Source organism: Balaenoptera physalus (assembly GCF_965194825.1).
Source record: "Balaenoptera physalus genome assembly, chromosome: 4".
Lineage (NCBI taxonomy): Eukaryota > Metazoa > Chordata > Mammalia > Artiodactyla > Balaenopteridae > Balaenoptera > Balaenoptera physalus.
In genome coordinates this window covers 52,701,384-52,721,306 of record NC_138891.1, presented here as the reverse complement: position 1 = coordinate 52,721,306, position 19,923 = coordinate 52,701,384, and the positions used below count along the sequence as shown (strand labels likewise).

General features: G+C 40.6%; 1 protein-coding gene and 1 long non-coding RNA gene across 2 annotated transcripts in view; both read left to right on the top strand.

The window, feature by feature from the left end:
* The window catches only part of LOC309659389, a 538,108-nt gene that overhangs the window by 197,539 nt on the left and 320,646 nt on the right, over window positions 1-19,923 (top strand). The window lies entirely within an intron of this gene.
* Window positions 1-19,923, top strand: part of SPATA16 (spermatogenesis associated 16) — a 228,455-nt gene that overhangs the window by 186,144 nt on the left and 22,388 nt on the right. Inside the window, exons 8-9 of the mRNA XM_082459084.1 lie at window positions 3,249-3,413; window positions 6,007-6,090. Coding sequence (XP_082315210.1) covers window positions 3,249-3,413; window positions 6,007-6,090 — 249 coding nt within the window. The remainder of the gene's footprint in view (window positions 1-3,248; window positions 3,414-6,006; window positions 6,091-19,923) is intronic.

Here is a 19,923-nt window from a genome sequence, read left to right as displayed (position 1 = left end):
TCACTGATGCACTCAGATCTCCTCACAAATGCAAGACTAGAGGTGTCATCTCTAGCCATGCAGTAGATCTACTGCCCACCGTAGGGCTTGCCAGGGAACATGAATTTTCACCTCTTGCTATGAGGTGGTAGAAAGAGTTGGTGAAGGAGACAAAGACATTCCTGGTATAATGTTTCTATGTCTCAGAAAATAATTCTCCTTTCACTCTGACACCAGTTTCCTTACCTTTATAGATTCCTTTGTTAGGCACACAGCACATGGCCAGACAAGAATGATTCTGGCATTTTCAGAGTTATTGTCTAAAATATTCTCCCACCTTCCTATCTGGTGTCTTTTAATCTCACTGAACATCAACCCCATTCAACCAGTAGCTCTGCTCTAATGGTATTTTTTCTTCTCTGGATCTTTGTACTAATTATTTCACGTGCTACTGAATGTTACTGTGCTTTTCCATTCATTAACTTTACTGGCTGCTGTCAGTTTACACCTTATGTACTGTGCTTCCTGGGGTGTTAAAGAGTTAAAATAATAAAATCTCGTGCCAAGCATGAAGCTTCCTTCACAGGCTGACTTGCCAAAAAATGACCTAACTAACCAGGTTTTGCATACCTTGTTAATTTTACTTTTAATTTCCTCCAAGTAAAGCACAAAACTTGTTTATATATGCACATTGGAAATGAACAATAATATGTGTTTCCTACCCCTTTTCTTTGCAATTAATGTTTCTATATGTTATGTCAAACGGAAATACATTCCCAATACTTGGGCTCTGCTTTTCAGCAGTATTATACTGTGCCACTTATTTTCCAAACATTCATCCATACCTGCTATTAAATCTAGACAATTGTCTGGCTGAAGCTTTCATTTGAACTTGCTATTTACCTAACCTTCATTGTACCTGTGTGAGGTTTTATCTTCAGTCTTGGCCACTTTATTACACTCTCTCCAGCAGCTAAGGAGCTCTTTGATCACTTCTGAAGTCTCATTGAGAGGGCTACTTCCCTTTAGATTTAGCCCTTGCTAGCATTAGATGTGAGCTAATTCCTTCATTTTTCATTATTTCCTTGATTTTCTTAAAGCAACAGCATTAAAGCATTCCTGCTGGCATTTATTAATTTTTATTTCTTTTTCACTTTATCTCTCAAAAGCCCCAATCTTGTATAGGTAAAATATTAATCTGTAGTTTCCTGATGACGAAAACGGCATTTGGCTTGGGGTGGGGGGGACGATTAGCAGTCAACTGTATCCTTTCCCTAGTGTCCTATTCATAAGGAGCACTTCCTGTTTTGCTATGCATCCAACAATCAAGCTAACAAAGCACCACTGCCTTCCACTATTTTTATTGTCCTGATGTTTTGGAAAATTACACTGATAGATTGTGTTTCCAAGCAGGCCGCAGTTGTTTCTGCACTTTGGAGTTGAGTCACTACACCACTTTCCTACAACCAGCCCCACTGTTTATTTTAAAGAAGGACAAAGAAAGTAATTTTTCTTCGGAAAGAAAACTGTTTCTCCTGCAACTTGCTTTCCTCTATTTGACAGTATCCATTGTTTACCTACATGTTTAAACTCAGTGGGTAGGCTGGCTATTTCTTCAATTCAGAGAAGGGATCTCAAATCCACAATTTGCAGTCATTGCTCCTATAGGTTTATAGGTTTTCAGATAAATGATTAATTGGAAAGAACAAATTAGCAGGGATAAAGAGACATTAGTCAAATGGCAGAGATAGATGTTAGGAAGAAATACAGCAAATACAATGCAACAGTGCTCAACCTTTCTTTATTACCAAGATTCTAGGAAAGCGCCAAATTCTAGAGGTTGGTGTCAATCAAGATATGTGTATGACATTTCAGAAATGACTGCCTTCTAAATTCAAGTTAAAATTTCGATGCTCTTTAGTAATGCTAGTTTCTAATAATTTTTCTCCTTAGAAGAGAATATTTTAAGAAGGAAGAGTCACGTCTGCCTTCTCTAATTTCTGGGAAAAAATCTGTTTTATAAGTATGCACAAACTAAAATAGTCCTTGTGCAGATACTAAGCTTTAAGGTAGTAGTTTATTCTCCAACTTCTGTTTGAGATATTTGAATATTTGATATTTGAATTTTTGTAGAGCTAAAATTCATATTTCTAGGGCCACATATCAAGAGATTGTGATTCACTGAGTAAGGTCCAGGACTCTTCCTAGTTAACCAACAAGCCTAGTAATTCTGGTGCAGGTGGTCAAAGAGGAAACCTCCACTCCCCGACCGCATAAAGGGATGCCGTTCATGCTTCCACTTCTAAGCACCAAGATTCAGAATGCCATCACCAAACTAAATCCTCCTGTGACTTTCCATTTCACATCACCCTCCAAACATGACAGGAACCCTTAGATGCCCCCTTATGTCAGAAGTACTTTTTCCTAAACAGAAGTGTGAGAATTTTATGATAAACTTTGTCTCACCTATCAAGCAGTACAATTTGTATTAAACTTTTTAGAGAGGGTAACCTGTCCTCTCTATAGCTGGCAGTAGCAAACACAGAGGTAGGCTACCTTAATTAGAAGTGTGCCCCATTTTAAGAAAGCCCAAAATACCAGTAGATTCATGGGGCTTGGTGTTCCTTACAAGCGCACAACAGTCTATTTCAAGATGGACCATGTCAGTTGCTGGAATGGTCCTAGGACCCAGAATAAATCAATAAAATGCCACAAGGAGAGGAGCCAGAGTCCATGGCCATCCAATGAGAACTAAAGATAAAAGCAGAGCTGGAGGTTTAATGTAAGCCACTGGGCTAGACAGAAATCCACTTGCATAACATTTTCAGGATTCAACTTGCATAAGAAATCTTCCTTTGTATAAACAAGACAGCGGGCAACTCTTAAGTCTTATGATGCCTTGGTGACATAGATAAAGTCACCCCCGCTAAATGGACACAGCTCTGTGGGATCCCCACTGGGAGAGTGGAGCTCAGGTTCAATTTCAGTCCTTCTTTTCCCCTCATCCTAGATTCCTTAGGCAGGGCCACCTGCAAATCCTTCTCAACAGTCCTGCCAAGCGTTCCCTTTTATATATCAATACATTCATCTGTTTGAAGGAAGGGTACAGACAGTTCTCTAAAATAATAGAAGAAAACATTTATTTGCACTAGATACCATTACTTCAGAGGAGCTAAATATGTTATTACAACGAGACCTGACTTCAATCCCCAGGGAGAGGTTATTTCTGTGGTTTTGTTCTAAAACATTTCCTTCTACTGGGAGACTAGGGGAGTTTTCATGCGTGCTCAGGTGTGATGGAGAAGTTGCAATATGCCAGCCTCCTCAGCCAGCTGCAGAGAGTAAAGGAGCAGTCCCAGGTGATCAATCAAGCAATGGCCGAGCTAGCAACCATTCCCTATCTACAGGACATCAGTCAACAGGAGGCGGAATTGGTAAGCATTTGTTTTTCTTTGTTTAAGGCTTTCACAAGCCCTGAGCCAATAAAAGAGTGATATGGTCTGAAAAAGAATGTGACAATAAATGCAGTCTGAGGGCAAACTCCCCAACCCTCATGAAGCATTCTAATGAAGAAACTGGAAAATGTAGAAATGTGTGTGTGTGTGTGTGTGTGTGTGTGTGTGTGTGTGTGTTTTATTTGCCCACCCTGACTAGCTTCCTTTTTTTTTTTTTTAATAGCAAGACCTTTGTGATGTATGAAAATATGGAAGAGGGCTGGTTATTCATATTTTGAGTCAGGCTTTTTTGTTTCAAGTAAAGTGAAATTTTAATACATTGTTTCTTAACTCCAAGATATGTTAATACAGGATTCTCTTCAATGGAAAAGTAAGAGGAAAAAACAGTAATTGCTGGATAGAAAACTGACCCTACAAAATCATCCATAGAATTTTCTTATTTACCTCTAATGTCACATATATGTTGGCAGTGCCAACACTCGCACGCATACGTAACATGTAGTTAAGAGAGCTGTCTTGAGGGGAAAATGTAGTCAAATGGTGGGGTGTTTTTTTTTTAACTGAATTGACCAGTTAACTCAGAAAACACAGAGCCTGTCAAAAACTAGTCCAGGAAATATCTTATAGAACAAATCTCCAAACAGGTGTGTATATTATAACCATAATTTATATTAGAAAGAATAGCACCTCGTTTGAAAAACAATTATCAATCAGTGTGCTGGCCATTCAAGGAAAGGTAAAATTCACTCCATATAAAGCTCCTAATGTGTTGCTGGGAAGGGCTCTTTGAGCTCTAATTGAATGTAGCGAAAACTAATTATAGACCTGAATTGAATTCACATAGTGAGGATGAGAATAACCCAAACTCATCACCTGTAATTTTCAGATAACTAAAGGAACCCTCCCTCTTTGAGCTTTTAAAGTTGTTACAAATTAATCAAGAAATGAACTGCCAACATTTATAATGTTCATCTGAACCTGTAAAAGTATATTAAATAAATATTGATATTCAAAGTAAGCATATAAAACTGAGTAGCCAAACAATAAAACTCCACATACTAAACATTAAAACTATGAGAAAAAAAAAGTCTATTAGTCAAGAATTTACTAAGTCAAAACTGGCAATAGTACTTTCTAAACCTGTATGGTTATGTGCACAGAACACCTTCTAAAAGGCTAAGTGTTTATCCTACCATTCATAAGGCATTCAGGAGTGCAGTAAGTGTGGAGCTTTCAAAGTGCATATTATAGCCAATTTTAGATGATTAATGCTCCTCCGAGATAAAAGAAAGCGAAGAAAATGTTAATTTAAGAAGCTGGCACAATGTTGATCCTGTCTTCCTGAAAAGCACGTTCAAGATTTAAATGAAAAATACAAGGGAGTTTTCTGCACTTAGGTCTTCTTAACCACACATCTGCAGCCTTCTTTTTTCTGGAAATACTTATATTTCTAAATATACACAAAGAGCACAAAACTAGCATTATTAACATCGCTAACTAATGTGTTAGTGCAACATTCCACTACCTGAAACCTTGGAAAAGAGGATTTCATGGGATATTTTCATAATTTATATACCTACTAGAAAAAAAAGTAAATGTATAGGGATGTATATGTGCAAGCCAAATATTTAAAAATCACGTATCTTGCAAGGGTTCATCACCTTAAGTAATAGATTTTACTTTCCAGCTTCCAAGCATAGGTTAACCTAGATACAAATCCTCGAAATACCTTTTATCATGCTATATAAACAGTGACTACTCAGTAGAAGAGTTTTGAATGACTCGACCCTCTACCCTCCTGCTTAAGCTCTGCAACATCTAAAGAACAGAAAGATTATCTAAGGGTTCATAATGTTTGACGCCATGGTGAACTGAACTGGTATATGTTCTTTTTCAGAGAACTTTCTTTTTTAGCTTTGAATATCACCTGGCTTCATGTGGCCTCATTACTTTGCAGCCACATATAAAGTGTGTGTATAGGATTATTTTAAATTGGAATATGGCAGTTCGGGGCAAAGGGTGGAATGTTTTAAACTTGCCTTTGAAATGGAACCTAAAAAAGTAATCCTGGTTATTTTGAAATTTTAGAAAAGGAAAGAATAGTAAAAGAACTAAAATGAGCTAGATCCTTTAAGAGGCAATAAAACAACACAATTTTAGTATGGTCCTCTGGTGAGCTTTTGCATGATGCCTAGAATTATGATACATTAGCCTCAGGAGAAAATACTAAGATGTGTTCATGTACTACATGCCATTTCCTGAGAGAATTAACCACCACCTTCATTCTTTACAACCCAGATCCGTTTTTACAAAACATCAACACTTACTACATTAAAACCTATATGTTTTCTACAAATTTTCAAGAATCTTTCCATTGTTTCAGTATTTTATATCTGCAATAATACTTGGTAATGACTGAAGCAGAGATTAGGTGGCAGTGTTCATTGTCGGAAAGTTGAGTAATAAAATCATCAGCGTACAAATGATTTTTTAATTAGGTTTTAATCTGTGTATTTAGAGAAGTTATTTCTGTGTGACTTCCACACTGATAACTTTTATCTTGGTGCCACAGCTGCAGTCACTAATGGCAGATGCTATGGACACCCTTGAAGGAAGAAGAAACGATAAAGAACGTGTGTGGAATACAATTCAAAAGGTAAAACTTTCAGCTGAAGGAAAAAGACATATTATTCTCAAAGAAAATGTCCATCTTGGGTCAAATCTGTTTAAAAGATAAAAAGAAAAGGAAATTCCTTGGGTTGTTTTATTGGTTGTTTGCTTTTTAAAATAAATGCAGCTCTCTCCCTGGAAGTCTAGCCAAAATCAAATATGGATTTATTTAATCTGTTTCCTAAGGTCTGCTGCTTTTCTGACTGTGGTCATATGCTTTTATGGGTCTCTTATCACGCTCATTTTCATATTCTATTTTCGTTATCTGCTCCTTCATTATTGGTTATTATAGATATTTTTAAAGCCCTTTCATCAATCTTTTAGTTCGCTCCCCAACCCTTTCTCCCATAATTGTCACTTGAGGAATAATGGCTACATTTCAGGGAACTACAAATGAACTAGCACATTGATGTTTGGGGTGAAGGAGTAACATACGGGTTGTTAGAAGTAGAACATCCCTTCATTGGTTACCTGAGTTATGCAAAACAAGCACTGAGATGCACCTGGCCCCAGCTACTCGGGAGACTCGTGTGATACCACGGGCCCCTCTGGCAGTGCAGGAAGGAGTAAAGTAGTGTTGGGTCTCCAGTCCAGCTAAAGGTGATAAATTCTGATCACCCTACTCCCCACTCAGTCTCCTCCAATCACGGTAAGAACCCACAAGGGGAGAACTGGTGTCAGGAGTTGTGAGAAGAGCAAACCAAAGAAGCCTTCAGTTTAAGAGGTAAAGTCAGCCATGAGGGATTCCAATGCATCTGCAGAAATGTGTGTCTTCTGTAATGAATTCAGAGGCCCTATGATAAATGCATAGAACAGAAATCAACTGAACTCAGCAAATATTTGTTGGATATCTACTGTGCCTGAAAGAACACTGTATGTTAAGGATATTGTGCTGGACAAGACAGACACAGCCCCTGCCTATATGGGCCTAACCATCTAGGAAAGAAGACAGTTATTAAACAGCTACTTATAAGTTTACTATTATATTTAAAAAGTGGATGTTCAATGATCTGTGGGAACAAAGAGAGGAATATAATCTGGTCTGAGAGATCAGAAAATCCATCTCTGAGAAAGTGATATTTATAAAACATTTAAAGGATAGTAGTAGTTATCCAGATGAAAAGGGAGACTTCTACACAGAAGAATAAGTTTGTACCAAGAATGCTAAGAAAGCATGGCAAATTCAAAACCTGACAAAGGAACGAGGAACCTATTTCAAAATGAAGTGCAGAGGCAGAAGAAATCAAATCACAGAAGGTCTTAAAAATTACGTTAAGGATTTTTTAAGGATTTGGTCTTAAAAACTATGTTTCGGGAAGTATTAATATTTATCTGATAAATATTTTTGAGACATCGCTAGGGCTGTAGTGGGAAAACAGATTGGGGCTACAGAAATTTGGGGAGGTCAGTTATAAGGAGGTGACTTGATGTACAGTGGTGGGCACAGAGACGGAGAGAAGCAGACAGATGTAAGAAATATTCAGGAAGCAAATCTACAGGCCTTATTCTCTGATTGCATATGGGAGTTTAGAAAAAAGAAAAGGTTAGAATGATGCCCAGACATTGGGCTTGAGCCACTAGGCGGGGAATAGGAAGAGGTTCGCTGGTGCAAAGGAAGGAAGGAAATACTTCAACGAAGCAGCTTTTGGCTGAGAACATAAACTCTTTCAGAGTCCACAGAGACCACACCAGGTATTTGAAAGGGAATTTAATAAACAGAATGGTTAACTGGGTATGAAATAGGTAACTGAAAAGGGAAAACAATAATTCATCACCAAGGAAGCAATTAAAGGAAACAGCTACCACCCCCTAGGGCTGGAGAATCAGCTATTTAGCTGGTGCTAGTGTCCCTGAACTTGGAGGAGGGGTTGTGAAGGGCTGAGACTTAGACTTCTGAGGAATGGGCACTAACTCACTGGTGCTGATGGGGAGTGAAAGAAGGCAGTTTTAATGGGGGTAATCTGGCAACTTTTGGAAAAACTAGATTCCACTGCTACTACAGAAAAGAATGTATGTTTCTGGAGCAAAGAAACTTTGCTGAATAGACGCTCACGGGAATTCCAAGCAGACAGGAAGTCCGCAGCAAATAACCAGGAAGCAGCAAGTCCCTCCTTTCTCCTTGGGTTTTACAGTGTCCCTCTATCGACCCCTATTGATGGAGACAAAGAGCTGGCAAAACAGAAATGGGGTTTCCAGAGTTCCAGTCCCAGCATCAAGGAGCTAATTACAGAAGGGTGGGTTTGGAGTTAAGAGACAATAGGCTAATAACTAGCCCGAAAGTGCACTGAACTTAGGGTGCCGGCAAGATATCCAAGGTGAAGTACAGGAGTCTGGAGTTCTGAATAGAAAATTGAATAGAGATAGAGTTTTCTAAGTCATTGGCAAATTGGTGGTAACTGAAATCATTTGAGTGGATGACATGGCAGAGAAAGAGCGTATAATAAGAAGAGAGGCTTGAGGAGCGCATTTCAAATTTAGCAGGAGACTAAGAAGGAATGGCAGGACGAACTGGAGCTAGAGGTAAACCAAATCCAACGCTCATGAGAGTCAAGCAATATAATTAAATATTTCTGCTGACTATAGAAATAATTGTTTAGCACAGGGGGTAGCAAACTACAGTTCACAGGTCAAAACCAACCAACCACTTATTTTTGTAAATAGAGTTTACTGCACACAGCCATGCCATTCACTTAAGTATCATCTATGTCACCTTGGCCAAGTTGAGTAGTTGCCACAAAGACCATGTAACTCACAAAGCCTAAAATATTTACTATCTGACCCTACACAAAAAGTCTGCTGTACCCTTATACCCTGGTTTAAAGCATTATCCCTCCCAGAAATATTTGCATTTGTACAGTAAATATTTATATTTGCAAATCCAAGAGATAACAGAGTAGTCCAATTATGAAATTCCAAGGACTGGCCAAACAGGTGGAAGAGTGACTGACATTCGTCTATACCTGTCTGCATCTTGTAGACAACCACCAGTTTCACCTCACCTTACACTAGTGTTCTGATGCCCACATTCATAGGAGCATTTAGCCCGCAGCTTCCCGCTTTGCCCTTATTGCAGTTATCTATTGCTGTGTTAAAAATCATCCCAGGGCTTCCCTGGTGGCGCAGTGGTTGAGAATCTGCCTGCTAATGCAGGGGACACGGGTTCGAGCCCTGGTCTGGGAAGATCCCACATGCTGTGGAGCAGCTGGGCCCGTGAGCCACAACTACTGAGCCTGCGCATCTGGAGCCTGTGCTCCGCAACAAGAGAGGCCGCGATAGTGAAGAGGCCCGCGCACCGCGATGAAAAGTGGCCCCCACTTGCCGCAACTAGAGGAAGCCCTTGCACAGAAACGAAGACCCAACACAGCTAAAAATAAATATAAAAATAAATAAATAAACAAAAGATTACTATTAAAAAAAAAATCATCCCAAATATAATGGTTTAGAAGGACAACGTTATCTCTCACAGGTCTATGTGTTGACTAGACTTAGCTAGGTGGTTCTTGCTCAGTGTCTCTCATGCAGTTCAATCTCGTGGCTTCTGTGCCTGGGGCTGGAGGAGTCACCTGAATGGACTGGACTCAAGACGGCTCACACATGTGGTGACAGCTGATACTAGTCAGCTGAGACACTGACTGGAGTGCCTAAATGTGGCCTCTCCATGTGAATTAGGCTTTCAACAGCACAACAGCTGGGTTCCAAGAGGAAGTATCTCGAGAGAAAGGAAGTATTTAAAAACCACCAGTCCTCTAAAAGGCTAGGCCCAGAACTGGCATAGCAACTGCCACCATATTCTATCGGTCAAAGCAGTCACAGGCCAGCCCAGAATCAGGGGATTGGAGAAATAGATTCCAATTCTCCAAGGAGGAGTGATATGTGCATTTGTGGAAAGAATGACATGATAGCATCCATTGTGGAGATAAGCTTTAGCAGTAGAGCCATGGATCAGGGCCCCGGGCTGGAAAACATACCTGCAAGCAAGCAGGAGTCAGGAGAATAAAGTCAAGGCCTCTGAGACTGGAACACATCAGAGCCACTCAACCCAACCACCGGGTATCTAGAAAGACTCACTGGTGAGCAACCAATCTTTCCAAATTAAAAGCCCTGGTAATGATCCTAGCTTTCTAAATGGAAGCTCCTGAGAGGTCTTTAGGAAGATGTGAATGGGAAGGAAGGCGGTGCCAAATTTTTCCCAAGGGCTTTTAATTTGGTCAATGTGACTCTACAAAGCATGATCATATCACTTTCAGATGATTCCGGTAGCAAGTAAGTAATTTCCTTTTACTGCTACAGAGTTAATTTGCGTGTGCAGGAAAAAAATAATAATTTTTTAAAAAGCTAATTGTACAAGCTACACTGTGTTCTGAGCCCACTAGAAGTTGATATCAGCATCACCACCTCTGAGATCTGTTATCTGTAATAGAAACAGCTGTTGTACCTAATGAAAACACTTGAAATTTTCATCTGAAGCAGAATTACAGCAGCACCTCCTAGTTCCACGGAGTTTAAGGGTCTGTCAGAATCCCCATTACCTAACACAATTTTCAGGGCTCCACTTTGTTACAGGTCTATAAAAAGACTGTCAAGATGAAGCCTGATTCATGAGTGCTGACCTCCTGTCTAAATTTTGTTATCTTTGAGATTTCTCCAAGAACCCGGAAAGAGAAAGAATGAGACAATTGTGGGCTTTTTTCCTGATTCACCAGAACTAAAATACTGTGTATTCTTTATAGAGTTTTAGGAAAGTGGCTCTTGTTTTTGTTTGGCTTTACAGAGTATTGGCTTTCCAGTAATTAATTCCAGAAATATATATGTATGTTGGTTTAGCTGTGCAAATACAAAAGTAAGCAGATTGTGTCAAAAAAAGGGTAAATTTTCTTGTGTTGGAAAGTCCCATGCCATGACAGGACTCTTTAAATAAGAGTATCACACTTTGCTTAGTTTTAGTCTGTAACAAAAATACCTGAGAAAACACACCCTTCTGAATATCCCACAGGTCCTGTTATCACACTGCTCATTCCTGCATTCAGTGATTGGGGCAGACACTGTCCTAGATGCTGGAGATACAGCAATGAAAAAGCAGTGCCCTCACGATGTTTGCATTCTGCTAGAGAAAAGTAGGCAATAAACTACCTAAAGAAATATGGACTATAAGTAATAAATGCCATGGCTGGAGAAAGCAGGAAAGGAAAATGGAAAGTACAAGATGACTGCAACTGCAATAGAATACTCAGGGCAGGATTCACCGAGGTGATAACTGAACAAATATCTGAAAGAAATGCAAACCATGCAAATATCTGGTGAGAAGCATTCCAAGTAAAGGAAACAGCAGACTCAAAACCCTGAGACTGGAGAGTGCCTGGCACGTACAAGGATCCGCAAGGGGGGCAAGGTGACTGGAGTAGAATGACATGAGTAATACGAGATGAAGTGAGAGAGCAGAGGAGGTAATGTTTTGTCAAACAGAAGAACAAAAAACACTCTAAGCTGCTGAGGTGAGAAGAGATGGAAAGGGGCAAGGGTGGAATCAGGAAGACGAGTTAGGAGGTTATTGCAATGTTACCGGAGAGTAATAACAATGGCTGGAACCCAAGGTTGCGTGGCTTGAACTTTGAACCTAGATAGTGGCAGTGGATATGAGAAGTGGTCTGATTCTGTCTTCTATCCATAAGAAGAACAAAGACTTATTTACAGGGAGGCTAGTACAGTAAAAAGCACCCTGAACTAGCGATTCAGAGACCTGGGTCTGTCACACATTAGCTCAGAAGCCACATCCTTTCTCTAGACCTCAGTTTTTTCATCTGTAAAATAAAAATATTGAGCTAGAAGATTCAAAATCCCCTCCCAGCTCTGAATAAATGGGTCTTTTGAAAGCCAGATCATCAAAATGAAAGAAGAGTTCATGTTTACTGAGCTCTTAATATAGGTCAACACTCTCCTATTCACTTTACATACACCAACTCACTAACCCTCACATAAGGTAAAAGGTATAATTTATTAAACAGAGAAGTTTACCAGTTTTCCTAAAGTCACACAGCCAGTAAGTGGAAGAACCAGGACTTGATCTGGCCTTAGAGCCTAATCTCTTTCTTGATAGAAGCCCAAGCTTTGTGCAACCTGAAAAAGCCCGACTGACCACCATTGTTTTATATATGGCTGAGCGTTCAGGTGTAAAGCCAAATGGGGAATTATGATGGCCTCCAATCAAAGTGGAATCTGGCCATAAACTAGCCCAGTTTGTCTGTCTTCAATTCTCAAAATAAAGTTCTGAGCCAAAGAAGTGACTAAGGAATTTTCGGTTTAGTCTACCTTTGTGATCTGCCCATATAGGATCCTCCTCCTCTGTACCTTAGTTTTCCAACTCTAACCAGAAAGAATACAGAGCCTCAGTCTACAAAATCTTGACCATGAATTCAGCTCCCACTTGTGGGACCTTGGGCAAGTCACAGCCTACTGAGAAATACAGTGTGTTCATACCCTTACCACCTAGAGAGCCTCTGATTTTGGGTTACTTAGCATTGAATCCTAAGGCCCATTATGAACTAAGACTGAAGAGAAATAGAAAAAGGAATCTTTAGAAAAAGCAGTCTTTTAAAAAAAAAGTGCCAACTGTTAAGTTGGAACATTCTTATTTCTTCTCACCAGAGACTCAGTTTAGAGAAACATTTAAGCAACACTGTCTACAACTCAGAAGACAAAGCTGCTGGCTCTTAATTTACAAAGTCTAAATTTCACACTGCAAAGATAAGAATTTAATCTGGTATGACATAAAATATTGTCTTATTCTGATCCGCCTCTAGATCTCTGATTTGAGACTAAATAAAGAGAAATAAAACTTTGTTACTTTACAAGTAGTGAGAGAAATACTTCAGCATCTAATCATTATCCTATGAATTTTCATGAGAAGAAATGCCACCTTACAATTTCTTCAAATATTAAAATATAACACAGTACATCATAATCTTTAATGAGCCCACTGAATGGAGTTAAGGTAGATATCTTTAAACCATCCATATGAACTTATTCAAAATGATTTAGCTTTTGGAGTTCCTTTATCTCTTGAAATCTTAACTTATAAATCATACTCATCCTCACTGTCATACAGGAATGACATTCATTGATATAGTAATTTGGTCTTTTAAGATAAAAATGGGATAGAATTGTATGTCACTTAACAACTCTGTTCTGTGCAAGGCTGTTGACATAGGCAGAGCAAGAAGGGGAGAGTGCAAATTCAGAGATGGGCTGGGGCAGTTGGTTGAAGACGGAAGAATAAATTGGAACATTTTATTTGCTTTCCATATCAGCATTCAAACCTGAGTCCTTCCAGGAGCTCCGCTGAGAGAGATTGCCCATGTGGCGCTATCATTCATCAGCCAGTCATCTGGGGCTGACTAATAGGCGGGTGGGGGCTGCAGTTGTGTCTCTGACAGTGCCGCTGTCTTTTCAAAGATTCAGCAACCGTACCACTCATTTGCAAAGCAGTTTGTCCAGCAATCAGGCTTTCCCTGTGTGTCTTGTTCTTTAAGGAGTCTCCACAGATTTAATGCAATTTGATTGTGAATCTTCTCAGCTTCTGGTTATGGGTTTCCTCGTTAGCATATCCCCAAATTCCTTTAGAGCGTGTGCTCCGAGCACTGCTAAGCAGTTCCGTCCGTGGCATAATGCAGATCATCGTGCATGGAAACCAAAGTGCTCTTGTTGCTGACCAGGCCGAGGGGAAGGAGGCAGGCAAGCAAGGCCCAAGGGGCTGAAGAGACCAGGTGCCGGGATAAATCACTGAGGTTCTGGGGACAAGTAAGTCTGTGCCAGTAGGCTTCTAAGCCGGCAATCGTAGTGGAGGAGCCACTGGCCAAAGCCCTGGCAGAACCTCCTGACTGTGGTCAGAAGCTGAGCCCTGGGGCTGTCAGACCTGGAGGGAGGACCTCATCCTCACATGGGCAGCAAAGCCACGTCTAGCCTGGCAAGTGGAGAAAGCCAAGAGCCTTGGTTTTGGCCATGCCCCCTGGCCACTGTGCAACACTCCAAACAGAGGGTGAATTTCAATCACCATTTAAACCAAACAGTATCTTTCTCCTCTGACTTAAAGGAAAAAATATGTGGTTAATTTGTTAAACATTTTCAACAGCTGCGTTTGCTAATCATTCACTTTCCACCTGTACTTGGCCTCTCCTCCAAAACTGGGAGTACCTCTTTTATATACTTTGTTGGCTGAAATTATTCTAAAACTTTGAAGATTTGGCAGGAAATTTCTGCAGCAGAAGCATTTCTGTGCAGGAGTCGGATCTAGCATGGCCCTCATCTAGGGAGCATGAATCCAGGAGCTGTGTCTTTTTACCAGGAGCTATCAAGGGGCAGACAAAACTAATCAGCCATTTATCAGGTGCTCATATACTTAATAAAATACTGTGATATCCAACAAATTATCAAACTCTGTTAGTCTGAAGTTTGCTTTTGAATAACTATCACAATGGAAACATGCTATAGAAAAATTTATTTCAGGTAAATAATTAAGTTCATGTGATGACAAATATCATCAGTGATGACTACTGATCTCTTAGTATATGCTAAGCACTTCAAGAAGTTATCACAGAGACTTCCCTGGTGGCGCAGTGGCTGAGAGTCCGCCTGCCAATGCAGGGGACACGGGTTCGAGCCCTGGTCCGGAAGGATCCCACATGCCACGGGGCAACTGAGCCTGTGCGCCACAGCTGCTGAGCCTGTGCTCTAGAGCCCACGAGCCACAACTACTGAGCCCGTGTGCCACAACTACTGAAGCCCACGCACCTAGAGCCCCGTGCTCTGCAACAGGAGGGGCCCCCCCCCGCAATGAGAAGGCCGCGCACCACACCGAATAGCCCCCGCTCGCTACAACTAGAGGGAGCCCGTGCGCAGCAATGAGTACCCAATGCAGCCAAAAATTAATTTAAAAAAAAATTTTTTTTTTAATTATCACATTTAATGACTGCAACAATCCTATGAGAGATATGTCATTATCTCTCCTTTGAAAGACGAGGAAAAGAGCTTCGTAGAATTAACAAGGAAACAAGCCTACGTTTGTTAGGGACAGTATTCGGTTTTGAATCAGGTTTGTTTGGGTCAAAGTCTCTGTTCCTAGTCATTAGCTAGAACACTTATAGTAAACCAAATGCAGCTACTAAAAGTCAATGGCACAAAGAGCATTTCCTGACCCAAGCTCAGTTTCTGTAAGACAACCAGAGACGATCTTTGAGTCTGCTTTTCAGCAGTGAGTGGGAGAGGAGCATTGCAGGCATCTGTCCTCTAGATCACAGCTCACAGACCCAGCTGGTGACTTACCCAGACTGCTTTGCAGCAGCTGCCTGACCAAACCTGAACACTGGCACCCACTATCCCCCGGATCACGCTACTCTTACTGTCCTCCTTCACCACCTCTCCCTTTATAGACATATCTGTTTAGGGTGCTTTGATAGGTCACCATTTTCCTTCTTCCTGCAACATCAGCACTCCAAGAAAACAGCTTGGAAGTCTCGTTATTCCTGTAATATATTTACTGTTGCTCCAAGGGTCACTTTCTGGTGAGATATCTGAATAAGTATTTTGAAATGCACCAGGATCTCAATGAAAACATAATTTCAGAAGCACATATCACTGTAATCCCTCCACACCTTACCTCACAGCACAGAGGCCTTGTGGCCAGGACTGGACAGCACACTGTTTACTCCTCCACTTCTAAGACCCCCTCCCTGCCTGTCCTACTAGGGAGCTAATAATATAGGGAGGTGACTAAAACAGAAATTGGAAATGCTCAGATGATTCCAAACCTATCAGTGTTTTTATCTCTGTAAAGGCTTTTCAAAATGAATCTTTCAGAAGTTCAGTGAAATATTCTGAGGCAAGGGAGGGGAGCATATATCTCTATTTCATTTTGAACTGAAGAGTGAGTTTGCTGTTCATTCTAAAAGTTACTTTCTCTAAATTACCTAATATCTCTTCTGCTTGGCAGCCCAGCATTTACTGCCTGTATTTTATACATTAAGTTTTGCAATCCTTTATAATTCTAGAGAATAACAAAATATCAGCTTATACCACTTGGTAGCTAAATGAACAATAGGACATCTTCTCATTCTGTACTGAAAGTGAGATTAATACAGAGTTCAGAGCAATTGACTTGTCACTCATTCAGTCATTTATAGTGTACTCATTATACCTTTCATCTTTTGGAGAAGGGTAAAAATAAAAGTACCTTTACATGCAGCCCTAAAGGAAGGTATGGGGTCATTTATCACTCCGATTATGACTTTCTTAAAATGGTGCATGTGGAGGAGGGAACAAGACTGTAATCAAAAACACATACAAATGCCATAAGGACCAACACGCCCGTATCTCTTAGCATCATTAAAACTGGATGTGTAAAACATATGTGTACTCTGCTAATATGGCTTTCTGCTGGAGAAGAGATTCTGGAGAAGAACATGAAGTGGCTGGTGAAAAGATGCATATGGACCAATGTTAGAGATCCTAACCCAGAGACAGGATAAAGTTAGGCTTCTTTCTTACTGAATTGAAAGGAATTCGAGAAGCTTTTAACTTCCCAATACCTCTTATGGAGAGAAGACCCCCTTCAGCTTCATTGATTCACTTCATCATACTGATGACGATTTTTAGAAGCAACTGGGAAAACAGATACAAGAAATAAAAGTACATCTCCCTGAGGAACAGAGGTCAGAAATCATTTTTTAAAGCTGTGATAAAGGGCTTCCACTTTCAGGAATATGGAGGAGACATGTTTTTCCCTACTCCCCACATTAAGTGAAACCTTGGACATTATGACTCTGAAAGGTGGAATGAAAGGGAAATGACCTAGAGACATGGGGACCTGAGCAATAACATGGTGATGAGTTCATTGGATTTTTTTTTTTTTTTTTTGCCTCATACATTCCACACTTCTTGATGACGAAACCCGGTAACCCAGAAACACTAACATGTGCAGACAAAAAAAAAAAAAAACCAACAAAATCCAGCTCCCTCCAGCCAAAGGACAAGGAAAAAGGCAGCCTAGCAAGACAGAAAGCTCTTAGGCAATAATCATCCTACTCCAGCCAAACACCACAGAAAAAAGATGGTGATCCAACCCCAGCCATGTCAGCAAAGCCCAAGTGAGGAGTTAGACTTCTTCCCTCACTGGGCTGTAATAAGGTGTCTCAACCTTCCCACCTGAAAAGGGTGGTGTCAAAGAAACTATATAGGGAGCCTAGATGTTTGTCCCCACTGGGTGTGGTGTCAGAAGAGGCCTAGTAGACGGTCAGGATTTTCACCACCCACCAACAATCATGAGCCTGCCTCCTCGATGTGATGTCAGTAGAGGTCACATGGGGAGCAGTGATGAGGTACTGCTGGAGAGGTATCAGTGGAAACCTAGTGAGGAGCTTGAATGCTCATCCTAACCCAGAAGTAATGAGGAACCCCTCCCTCAAGTGTCAATGGAGGCTGAGTGTGGAATCTGAACTTCTATCCCCACCTGGCAGTAATGAGGCAATATCCCTCCCACCTCTTGCCATAGCAGTGTCAGAAAATCCAGCTAAAGCAGAAGGCTTAAATAAGATCCAGACTCTCATAACATTAATACCCCAAATGTCCAGATTTCAATCAAAGGTCACGCATCATACCAAGAAACAGGAAGATCTCAAACTGAATAATAAAAGACAATGAATTGATGCTAACACAAAGATGTTAGAGCTATTATAATTATCTGACAAAGATTTTGAGGCAGCCATCATAAAAATGTTCTAATGAGCAATTAGAAACATCTTAAAACAAATTTTAAAATATGACATCAGACTGTACTACAAAGCTATAGTAATCAAAATGGTATGGTACTGGCACAAAAATAGACACATAGATCAATGGAACAGAAAAAAGAGCCCAGAAATAAACCCACACACTTATGATCAATTAATCTATGACAAACAAGGCAAGAATATACAATGGGGAATAGAAAGTCTCTTCAGTAAGTGGTGCTGGGGGTCCCCGTGGCAGAGAGCAGGGTGAGAGGCCAACCGTGGCTTTCTCCCCAGGCCCTCCAGAGCCCCTGGCCTTGGGGCCAGCAGGTGAGCTGGGGGGTCTGGAGACAGGCTAAGGGCTGTGTCCCACGGAGCCCCGGAGCCCTCACCATGGCCACCCACCAGCTGGGCCCAGGCTTTGAGGCAGCAGTGAACCCCTCCCCCCATCCCCGCCTCTGTGACCTCATGGCAGCAACATCTCCATGGGTCGTGGTCCATGGAGGCCTCAGCAAGTGAAGGATATGCACACTGCCATTCAGGCTTGTCAGCTCCCCCATCTCAGCTGCCCTCTGCTTCCTGCATCTCTCCAGTCTCCTAAATAACCACCACCACTTGCCCTAGAAATGGAATCTGGGCTTGGACCCAGCTGATTTGATTTGAGCTTTAAGCTCCCAAGTACTCCGGCCCATCAGCCATCCCCGAGAGACTGAGGTTGACACCCAAGGAGACACCCACTCCACATCCCTGGTACGATGTCTGAGGAGCTACTATCTGGATTTGGAGTCAAGACGACCTTCACCCTTGATTCACATGTTCCTCGATGTGTCTGGCACAGACAGCCAGCCAGCCACTGTTCTAAAGATGACTTCCTTTTATTAATCTTCCTTTGAGAGCAAGAGGCTAATAAGAGAAGGAACTTGCAGAGCACTCTTCTAAAAAGTCAGAAAGAAACAAGAACACAGCCAGAAAAAATCGGGACTTAATAAATAACAAGCAAAGGAAATCATCAACAAACGAAAAGAGAACCTACAGAATGGGAGAAAATATTTGCAAACAATGGAACCAACAAGGGATTAATTTCCAAAATATACAGACAGCTCATACAGCTCAATATCAAAAAAACAAACAACCCAATCCAAAATTGGGCAGAAAATCTAAATAGACATTTCTCCAAAGAAGACATGCAGATGGCCAATAGGTGCATGAAATGATGCTCAACATCGCTAATTATTAGAAAATGCAAATGAAAACTGCAATGATGTACCACGTCACACCGGTCAGAATGGCCATCATCAAAAAGTCTAGAAATAATAAATGCTGGAGAGGGTGTGGAGAAATGGCAACCCTCCTACACTGTTGGTGGGAATGTAAATTGGTACAGCCACTATGGAGAACAGTATGGAGGTTCCTTAAGAAACTAAAAACAGAATTAACACATATGATCCAGCAATCCTACTCCTGAGCATATATCTGGAGAAAACCATACTTCAAAAAGACACATGCACCCCAATGTTCACTGCAGCACTATTTACAATAGCCAAGACATGGTAGTGACCCAAGTGTCCATCAACAGATGAATGGATAAAGATGTGGAAGATATATATACATATATATATATATATATATATATATATATATATATATATCCACAATGGAATATCACTCAGCCATAAAAAAGAATGAAATAATGCCACTTTCAGCAGCACGGATGGACCTAGCGATTATCATAATAAGTGAAGTAAGTCAGATGGAGAAAGTCAAATATCATATGATATCTCTTATATATGGAATCTAAAACAATGATACAAATGAACTTATTTACAGGACAAATAGACTCACAGACATAGAAAACAAACATATGGTTACTAAATGGAAAGGAGAGGGGAGGGATAAATTAGGAGTTTGGGATTAAAATATACACACTACTATATATAAAATAGATAACCAACAAGAACCTACTGTATAGCACAAGGAACTATACTCAATATCTTGTAATAAGCTATAATGGAAAAGAATCGGAAAGTTATACATATATATGTATAACTGAATCACTTTGCTTT